This window comes from Garra rufa, chromosome 18 (genome assembly GCF_049309525.1).
Source record: "Garra rufa chromosome 18, GarRuf1.0, whole genome shotgun sequence".
In the NCBI taxonomy this organism is placed as follows: Eukaryota; Metazoa; Chordata; class Actinopteri; order Cypriniformes; family Cyprinidae; genus Garra; species Garra rufa.
Window position 1 is genome coordinate 3,439,597 of NC_133378.1, and position 11,034 is coordinate 3,450,630.

Sequence of the window (11,034 nt, forward strand, 5' to 3'; positions counted from 1 at the left end):
GCAGCATCTCAAAGCACGTGAAAATACCTCCTTAAATAATATTTTTACTCCAAACTTACTTCATAACAACAGTCGAGTGATTGAAATTAATCCTTCTGTGAAATGATGTGGCTTCTTACACATAATAACGCACAGAACATAGTTCATAGTATTCTAAGCAGTGATGAAGGCACTGTGGTCGTGTGTTTATTAGTCACTTTGAATCAATGAAAGCAGTTCAATCTTTATTTAGCTTTATTCAGCTGCAGCAATAGGTGTTTTCTAGATTTCTCCTTCAGGTGTTTTTGGCGTTTCTGAGAGAGAATGCCCTCTGGCCATCGGATGAAGATTTACTGCTGATCAAAGATCACATAGAAATGGAGATCACAGATCACTGTGCTTCACTAAAAGACACGCATGACAATCACAGCTTCCGATTAATCACAATTGTGATTTCATTTCGATTTATCGTGCAGCCCTACTTGTGAATAGACAATAAATATTGCACAGGTAATATATTATGAAAATAATATTTTACAGTTTTACAAGGAGGAACAAAAGATTTAGAGGGCCCCATGTCCGTGTTTGCCTTGGGCCCCAAAATGGCTAAATCCGCCCCTGTGGGTGCCGTCAGATAGAGTCCAAAACGCTGATAAAAACATCACATGACTCATCAGTTAACGTCTTGTAGAGTGAAAAGATACATCTTTGTGATAAACAAATCCATCACTGAGAGGCTTTTAACTTTAAACCATAACTTCTATTCAAAAACAAGTCCATAATCCTTAGAGAAGTTCACTTTCAGAACAAAAAATTACAGATAATGTACTCGCTCCCTAATTATCCAAAATGTAGAGGACTTCTATGGTGCCCCTAGTTTGAACTTCCAAAATGCAGTTTAAAAACAGCTTCAAATGATACCAGCCGAGGAAGAAGGGTTTTATCTAGTGAAATGATGGGTTATTTTTTTTTATTACAATTTATATACTTTTTAACCTCAAATGCTCGTCTTGTCTCTCTCTGCGATGTGCATGAGGGGTCTGTGCATCTCTGGTTTGAAACAGTTAGGGTTTGTCGAAAACCTCCCATCTCATTTTGTCCCTCAACTTCAAAAATCATTTCAAAATCACCCAACATCGCTGCAGAAGTACCGACCCAGTGTTTGCAGAGTGAACATGCAAAGAAGATAAAACACCCTTAACACAAAAAGTAAAACACACTGTAAAACATTTTCACTAGATTCAACTTAAAAACCAAAGTTCAGCAGCTGCCTTAAGTTTTTGTTAAATCCGCTTAAAACTACAAGTCATTTTAACTTATTACAATAATATGAGTTGATATAACTTGTGAGTTTAAATGACTTAAGTTGATTTAACTTACAATCTTAAGGCAACTGCTAAACTTAAGTTTTTAAGTTGAAACTGGTGAAAACTTTTTACAGTGAGGCGATGTAGGACGATTTTGAATTTGAGGGAGAACATGAGAGGAGTTTTTCAGCATACCCTAACTGTCTTGAACAGTTAAAAAAAACAGAGACAAGTGTTTGAGGTTAAAAAGTATATAAATTATTGTATTGTTTCACTAGATAAGACTGTTCTTCCTCAGGTAGGATTGTTTACAGCCGCATTTGGGACCATTTGAAGCTGCATTTTGGAAGTTCAAACTCAGGGGCCCCATAGAAGTCCACTATATGGAGAAAAATCCTGAAATGTTCTCTTTAAAAAAACATCATTTCTTTACGACTGAAGAAAGAAAGACATGAACATCTTGAATGACAAGGAGGTGAGTACATTATCTGTAAATTTTTGTTCTGGAAGTGAACTTCTCCACTGAGAAAGTCCATCCTCTGACCCATGTCTATTCTCTCACATTGGAACTGTTTTGGACTGTTTTAGTTTGTAAAGGGTTCTTGATCTGTGCATATTTCTCCTGATTCAGGCAAAACGACTTTTTCACTGGAGAAAACAATATTATGGAAAAGGGATTTGTTGTTTAAAACAATCTACGGCTTGACAGGGTGAGTTATTAACTACACTTATTAAAGAGATAGTTCACCCAAAAATGAAAATGTGATGTTTATCTGCTTACCCTCAGGGTATCCAAGATGTAGGTGACTTTTTTCCTAGTTAGCAGTGATCGAGATGACGAGTTAGCCAAAATGCGTGCCTTTTGCTGTAAAGGTTGTAAACTCAACGGTGGAGAGCCGTGTTTTCTGTCATTTGATCACAGACAGGCTTTCTCTGTCTTTGACTGCGTGTACATGTGCGCGTCCGCACGATGTTTTATTTAAATAAATACTTTAAAATAATTTAGGTTCAGCCTGCTTTAATAGCATTTATATATATACAAATGTCTTTGGTCAAATTAAGCTGTAAAATAAATAGTTTATCCCTTTAAATCCAATAGATCTTGAAAGATGTCAACAAAAAATGGGCAAAAAAAACTTTAAAAGTGATTTTCTCAGGTTTTCGATTGGAAAAAGAGAGCAGACAACCATAATTAGAATGGGTATATACAGTATTTAAGACCATTCAAGGTGTTTTATATTTGTATATTTTACATATACAGGTCCTTTTCAAAAAATTAGCATATTGCAATAAAGTTCATTATTTTCTGTAATGTACTGATAAACATTAGACTTTCATATATTTTAGATTCGTTACACACAACTGAAGCAGTTCAAGCCTTTTATTGTTTTAATATTGATGATTTTGGCATACAGCTCATGAAAACCCAAAATTCCTATCTCAAAAAATTAGCATATTTCATCCGACCAATAAAAGAAAAGTGTTTTTAATACAAAAAAAGTCAACCTTCAAATAATTATGTTCAGTTATGCACTCAATACTTGGTCGGGAATCCTTTTGCAGAAATGACTGCTTCAATGCGGCGTGGCATGGAGGCAATCAGCCTGTGGCACTGCTGAGGTGTTATGGAGGCCCAGGATGCTTCGATAGCGGCCTTAAGCTCATCCAGAGTGTTGGGTCTTGCGTCTCTCAACTTTCTCTTCACAATATCCCACAGATTCTCTATGGGGTTCAGGTCAGGAGAGTTGGCAGGCCAATTGAGCACAGTAATACCATGGTCAGTAAACCATTTACCAGTGGTTTTGGCACTGTGAGCAGGTGCCAGGTCGTGCTGAAAAATGAAATCTTCATCTCCATAAAGCTTTTCAGCAAATGGAAGCATGAAGTGCTCCAAAATCTCCTGATAGTTAGCTGCATTGACCCTGCCCTTAATAAAACACAGTGGACCAACACCAGCAGCTGACATGGCACCCCAGACCATCACTGACTGTGGGTACTTGACACTGGACTTCAGGCATTTTGGCATTTCCCTCTCCCCAGTCTTCCTCCAGACTCTGGCACCTTGATTTCCGAATGACATGCAAAATTTGCTTTCATCCGAAAAAAGTACTTTGGACCACTGAGCAACAGTCCAGTGCTGCTTCTCTGTAGCCCAGGTCAGGCGCTTCTGCCGCTGTTTCTGGTTCAAAAGTGGCTTGACCTGGCGCCTGTACACGGTAGCTCTGGATGTTTCTACTCCAGACTCAGTCCACTGCTTCCGCAGGTCCCCCAAGGTCTGGAATCGGTCCTTCTCCACAATCTTCCTCAGGGTCCGGTCACCTCTTCTCATTGTGCAGCGTTTTCTGCCACACTTTTTCCTTCCCACAGACTTCCCACTGAGGTGCCTTGATACAGCACTCTGGGAACAGCCTATTCGTTCAGAAATTTCTTTCTGTGTCTTACCCTCTTGCTTGAGGGTGTCAATGATGGCCTTCTGGTCGGCAGTCTTACCCATGATTGCGGTTTTGAGTAATGAACCAGGCTGGGAGTTTTTAAAAGCCTCAGGAATCTTTTGCAGGTGTTTAGAGTTAATTAGTTGATTCAGATGATTAGGTTAATAGCTCGTTTAGAGATTATTTGAGATAGGAATTTTGGGTTTTCATGAGCTGTATGCCAAAATCATCAATATTAAAACAATAAAAGGCTTGAACTACTTCAGTTGTGTGTAATGAATCTAAAATATATGAAAGTCTAAGGCCCCGTTTACACGAAGGGAAAACGCAGATATTTCCCTGCGGTTTGGCCTCTCATTTACACGAAAACCCCGTTTTAATCACAGAAAACGATTATTTCTAAAAACTCCGGCCAAAGTGGATAAATTAGAAAACGCCGTTTTCACGTTGTAGTGTGGACTGTGAAAACGGAGGCTTTTGAAAACGATGACGCATATTTAGTCATGTGACGCATATTGTACCAATAGATATCTATGTTTACACCAGTAATTGTGCCTGTGCTTTTCACTGTCACACTGCTGCTAAAGAGATTTACCTTTTACACTCTTCAAATTGCAGTCCTAAAATGATGACCGAAAATTTACTTTTGCTGTCCTGAAAAAACATGACGACAACTGCTTTTCAGATAATATGAATGAGCGCGAAATAGACGCGTCAGTGGAGGATGAGATATTTCCGTAAATTGCGTGAAAACTTATTACGTCTGTATACTTTTGGAGGCTTTACGCATGCGCAGTAAGGCGAATTTGATGTTTTCCTACGTTTCAGTGTGGATGAGAAACTTTTGGAAAACGCTTGGAAACGCTGGTGTGGACGGAGAGCGTTTTAAAATGAAAACTCCGTTTTCAAATGTATCCGGATTAATGTAAACGTAGCCTAATGTTTATCAGTACATTACAGAAAATAATGAACTTTATTACAATATGCTAATTTTTTGAAAAGGACCTGTATTTTAAAGCTTATGGTCACCCCTTTCCATTGATATCAAAATCTCAAATTTGACATTTGGGTCACTGTGACTCATTTGTGACTCATCAGGTCACAAATACTGTTCAGTTTCTCTTACAGACCGATTGTTTGGTGTCTTAAGACCTCATTGTATTGTCACAAGCCACAGAGTTTCATTTGGTTTTGTCTGTGTATGTTTTTTTTTTTTGACTCTCAAAGCCGTGGGTTCCACTGCAACGGTTTGAGTTTAAAATCTTTGTTCGTGTTCTGCTGAAAAAACAAAGACACGTACATCTTGGATATGCCCTGGGGCTAAGCAGATAAACATCAAATTTTTATTTTTGGGTTAACAGGTCGGTGTAAAGTCAATGAGAAATAGTGAAAGTCAATGCCATAGACAGAGGAATGACCGATAGGAATTCCTTTCCTGTCATCGTATCTCATCTGATGGTCCATGGCCAGGAGTGCCCACAAGCTGTTCATGACTCCCACAGACTCTCGCAATGGTATTTTGCTGCAGGCCTTTGTAAGCTGCTATCTATTGTTAAGCATATGGTGCGTGACATCAAAAAACATAACAGGTGTGAAACCGTTGGCTGGATCTCTATTGGGGTTAGTTGTTGTAGTCGCGTCATCCACTAAAGAATACTTAAAAGAGGTGGTTGTATCCGTGGGATTGCACATTCTCTTTTGTATTGCAATTCAATTCTGGTGAATTTTTGTTGAATTGTGTTTAACGTGACATTTCAACTAAATAGCTTGTGACATTAGGAATTTTAATGTCAGCCTCCGATAAACTCTGTACAATACGACTCTGGTATAATATTTTATCTTGTTACATCTTTAATCCCTGGTCTCCACCCACACTTTGAGATGGCCATCCTGAGGTTCACTATAGCTCCCGTGGTCAGACTTGTGGCCCATATGTGACCCTGGACCACAAAACCAGTCTTAAGTCGCTGGGGTATATTTGTAGTAATAGCCAAAAATACATTGTATGGGTCAAAATTTTTGATTTTTCTTTTATGCCAAAAATCATTAAGAAATTAAGTAAAGTTCATGTTCCATGAAGATTTTTGTAAAATTCCTACTGTAAACATATCAAAATGTAATTTTTGATTTGTAATATGCATTGTTAAGAACCTAATTTGGACAACTTTAAAGGTGATTTTCTCAGTCTGTTTGATTTTTTTGCATCCTCAGATTTCTGATTTCAAATAGATGCATCTCAGCCAAATATTGTCCTATCATAACAAACCATACATCAATAGAAAGCTTATTTATTGAGCTTTCATATGATGTATAAATCTCAGTTTTGTCAAATTTAACCTTATGACTGGTTTTGTGGTCCAGGGTCACATAAGTGAACATGAAAATTCAACTAATCCCTATTATTGCAAATTTCAAAGATTCTCTCAATCTCCTAGTCACTATATTATAAAAATTATATTTGAACACCAAATTAATTAGTAGCTACTATCATGTATACAAAGTGGATGAATTAAATCTGTAACTACAACCTGATAAGTTGATAACCTGATAAGTTCCTTCCTGCTCGTCACTCGAATTATCGTGACTAAATTCAAGATGGCGGCGACCGGTAATTTTACTAAGGGGAATGTCTGGATAAATCTTCTTGTAAATAAACTACCGGTGCTTTTTCAAAGTTCTCAATGTCTCGTTTTAAATGTCAGGGCCCTTGGAAGTCTACCAATGAAGTGTGGCGCTACTTTGTGCCTCGTAAAAGGTGTAAAACAGTGATTTATTTACATGGCTACTCCGATGCCCTATTCACCCTCATTGACAACCTGTTGTTAGCATCGGCTAACTAACCCCAGATTTCGGACTGCAGTGGACAAGCCGAGATGAGATATGAAGGGTAAGTTCACACTCGGTATCATGATTCAACACACTTTAGGTCAATATCAAACCAGACTTCTCCTTTAAATATCTTCCTGTTCAAAAACTTTTGACTGGTAGTGTATGCTACATTTAGCTATAACAGAAGAATTCTGATTCATTTGAAAACTTAGTGTCTACTAGTATACTTTAATTAATAAGGTAATGGTAACCATAAATTAATCATGGTTTTGTTACACTAACCATAGTTTAACCATGGTATAAAACTGTGGTTATACAAATGGTTATCAATACGCCAAAAAAAAACAAAAAAAAAAAAACATAGTTGCTACACCTTTACTACAGTAAAGGGATGGTTAATTTTTATAAGAAAAAATTGTTTACATACCCTGTGGCCTAATGCTGATGATCCACTGGACAACTTTTTGAGCAATGTTGCCGTCAATGGGCACCCAGGTGAGATATAAAGCCGACGACTGATCTAAATTATTCAGAAAGAAATTTGTTACCTATTGTCGATGGGAAAGTGCCCAAGCAACATTGCTAAAAAAAGTTGCCCGATTAAATTGCTCAATAAATTGCCCTGTGTATCATCAGCCCAACTGTCTTGAACCAGGAAAAACAGGGTTCAGGCAGAGCAAGACAAGCATTTGACTGAGGCATTTAAAAATTATAAAAATTGGTTAATGGTTAATTTTTATAAGACGTTTTTGAAAAGGTGACAAATGTATGTTTCAGAATAATATCAGATGTCTGAGTAGGCTATCCTGGACACTTAATATAGCCTAGTTTTCGTAACATAAAAACGGATTTATTTAATTTTGCTATTTATAATGCAGTATATCAATAATTATTTACAGATGTTTTTTTTTCTAAAGTTTCCCATTGCGGCACTGATGAGATAAAAACAAATGCTCCTCCTGCTAAAATAAAAAACCTCGCACTCTTATTCTGTCTTTCGTGTTACGTCACTTCCTGACCCTTTCTCCTTCCTTTCCGCGTCGGCCATTTGTGATAATCGGTAAGCACACCATGAGCTCTAGTTTACTATTATATTTTGTACTGTTTAGAGCTAACATTTACAACATTTTTCTTACACGATTACTGCACGGAACTGTTTTATACAGCGTGTATCATATATTCGCCGAATAATCAGTTTCCTGCGTGTTTTATTGTGAATAAATGTGGCAGCAGAGCAGAGTCGCGTTACACATGTGAGAGAGAGCAGCGCTCATAGTAGCCGCTCTCAGGCCTTCCTTTGAGTTAACTATCACCGATTAAAATAAAATTGAACTTTGACTCAGACTTGTAAAGGAAGGTGTTGGTGTGTTAATGTTTTCTAATTTCTGCTTGGATATTTACTGGTTTTATTTGTTTGATGCAGACTGAGCTGATTGACAGTCATCAAATAAAATCAAGATGCAGAACGACGCTGGTGAATTCGTGGACCTGTACGTCCCCCGTAAATGGTGAGTTTGCATCATATTGAGGAGAAATTAGTTACTTTATAAAATGTTGTTTTTAAAGATTTGATTAAATGTCTGCATTTGTTACAATAAAATTGTAAACTACGCATAGCAGTAGCTGGCTATGCACATTTGCAGGTTAAATATATTGCGAGCACACACGCATCTTTATAGAATATGGTAATACTAAACACTTTTTTTTTAATTTCTAGCTCTGCTAGCAACAGAATTATTGATGCCAAGGATCATGCCTCCATCCAGATCAACATTGCTGAGGTTTGACACTATTTTGTCCAGTACAAAACTAGACTTGTATTAATATAACGTAAATGATCAATGTATTTGTTTAAATAACATGTCTTTCATGGGTTTTCTAATACATATTTCAGTAAAAGACATCATTAAAGGAGAAACTCACTTCCAGAACAAAAATACAGTACAGATAATGTACTCATCCGCTTGTCATCCAAGACGTTTATGTCTTTCTTAATTCAGTCGTAAAGAAATTTTTTTTTGAGGAAAACATTTCAGGATTTTTCTCCATATAGTGGACTTCTGTGGTACCTGAGTTTGAACTTCCAAAATGCAGCTTCAAACGATCCCAAATGCGGTTGTAAACTATCTTAGCTGAGGAAGAAGGGTCTTACCTAGCAAAATGATTTTTTTTTTCTTTCTTTAATTACAATTCATACACTTTTTTTTTTTTTTTTTTTTTTTTTCTCCTCATCCTCAAATGCTTGTCTTGATCTGCCTGAACAGTTTTTTTCTGGTTCAAGACAGTTAGGGTATGTCAAAACTCCCATCCCATCAACATCACTGTTTTAACTTTTTTGTTAAGGGTGTTTGATCATCTTTGCATGTTCACTTTGCAAACTCTGGGTCGGTACTTCTGCAGCGACGTAGGATGATTTTGAAATTATTTTTGAAGTTGAAGGAGAAAATAAGATGGGAGTTATTCAACATACCCTGTGTCCAAACGGTCTTGAACCAGAAAAAACAGGGTTCAGGCAGAGCTCGACAAGCATTTGAGGATAAAAAGTATATAAATTGTAATCTTATATAAAAAAAAAAAAAAACAATACTTTGGCTAGATAAGACCCTTCTTCCTCGGCTGGGATCATTTGAAGCCTCATTTAAACTGCATTTTGGAAGTTCAAACTTGGGGGGGAACCATAGAAGTCCACTATATGGGGAAAAAATCCTAAAAATGTTCTCCTCAAAAAACTTTTTTATGACTGAAGAAAGACATGAGCATCTTGGATGACAAGGGTGTGAGTACATTATCTGTACATTTTTGTTCTGAAAGTGAACTTCTCCTTTAACGTTACATTAAGACATACAAGTCTAAATACCTGCAATTCCCATTAAAATGCAGTGTAATTATGGCAAATAAAATGTACAGAAATAAAATTATTTTACAAAAATTTAAGAAATGTGTAAAAAAAAAAAAGTGACAAAACAGTTGGTATGTATATTTGTGATTACAAGCCTGTTAAATACCAAAAGGTAAATTAGTCTATTTTTGTAATCTAACAAACAATACCTCAACGTTGTGATTATGATTTTTACAGGTGGACAAGGTAACAGGCAGGTTCAATGGACAGTTCAAGACCTATGCCATCTGTGGCGCTATCCGTAGAATGGTATGTTCAAACACGCTTGAAAGAATAGTTCATCCAAATATGAAAATTTAGCCTCAGGCCATGCAAGATGCAGATGAGTTTTTTCTTCATAAAAATAGATTTGGATAAATGTAGCATATCACTTTCTCACCAATGAATCCTCTGTAGTGAATGGGTGCTCTCAGAATGAGAGTTTAAACAGCTGATTAAAACATCGCAGTAATCCACATAACTCCTGTATATCACCTGACAGCTTGTAAAGTGAAAAGGTGCATGTTTATGATAAAACCAAGATATTAGAGTCATGTGGACAAAAACAAGGTCGTTTTTGGGTTAACTGTTCCTTTAAGACCCATCATCCGTATCATATGTAGGATACTGAATTGTGAAATTTGCAATGTGTGCATATAAATGTGAAAGCACAGATTCAGTTCTGGTGTGGTCTCAAGACATTTGCTTTGTCATGTGCAGGGTGAAGCTGATGACTCCCTCCTGAGGCTCGCAAAGAACGATAACGTTGTGGCAAAGTAAGCCAATGTAAGTAAACTGCTTTTTCTCCTCTTCTCCTTCATGATTTTTTTTCTGGCATATTTTAAATGCTTTCTGAAGGATTAGTGTTGCGATTAAGTTTTCCTAAACAGCAACTGTTTTTAACTAGTATCAGTAAGCACTTTTAAAAGTGGCAGTGCAAATATGTGACCCTGGAGCACAAAACCAGTCTTAAGTCGCTGGGGTATATTTGTAGCAATAGCCAAAAATACATTGCATGGGTCAAAATTTGATTTTTCTTTTATGCCAAAAATCATTAAGAAATTAAGTAAAGTTCATGTTCCGTGAAGATTTTTTGTAAAATTCCTACTGTAAACATATCAAAATGTAATTTTTGATTTGTAATATGCATTGTTAAGAACCTAATTTGGACAACTTTAAAGGTGATTTTCTCAGTCTTTTTGATTTTTTTGCATCCTCAGATATCTGATTTCAAATAGATGTATCTCAGCCAAATATTGTCCTATCATAACAAACCATACATCAATAGAAAGCTTATTTATTGAGCTTTCATATGATGTATAAATCTCAGTTTTGTCAAATTTAACCTTATGACTGGTTTTGTGGTCCAGGGTCACATATGTCCTTATGTAAAATCTACTTTGCAAGAGTCTTTAATAACTTCTTCATTTTAATAGCTGTCACAGAATTTCTACAGTTGTTGATAAAATGTGTGGTGTAATTGTAGACATTTAAATCTGACTTTTTATTACAGGTGAATGCTGATTGTTTCTCTCTAATGATTGTGTTTTTTCTCTTTGCAGGAACACCTAAAAAGGAAGTTTCTTTGTAAAATAAAAAATAAAATTGA

The 11,034-nt window shown here is 36.5% G+C and overlaps 1 protein-coding gene across 1 annotated transcript; it reads left to right on the forward strand.

Annotated features, from left to right (window-relative positions):
• Positions 1-7,561: 7,561 nt before the first annotated feature.
• LOC141291573 (small ribosomal subunit protein eS21) lies at positions 7,562-11,034 on the forward strand. The gene is made up of 6 exons (XM_073823728.1): positions 7,562-7,607; positions 7,971-8,055; positions 8,265-8,328; positions 9,624-9,695; positions 10,146-10,211; positions 10,988-11,034. The coding sequence occupies exons 2-5, from the start codon at positions 8,006-8,008 to the stop codon at positions 10,203-10,205; spliced, it is 246 nt and encodes an 81-aa protein (XP_073679829.1). The 5' UTR covers positions 7,562-7,607; positions 7,971-8,005; the 3' UTR covers positions 10,206-10,211; positions 10,988-11,034.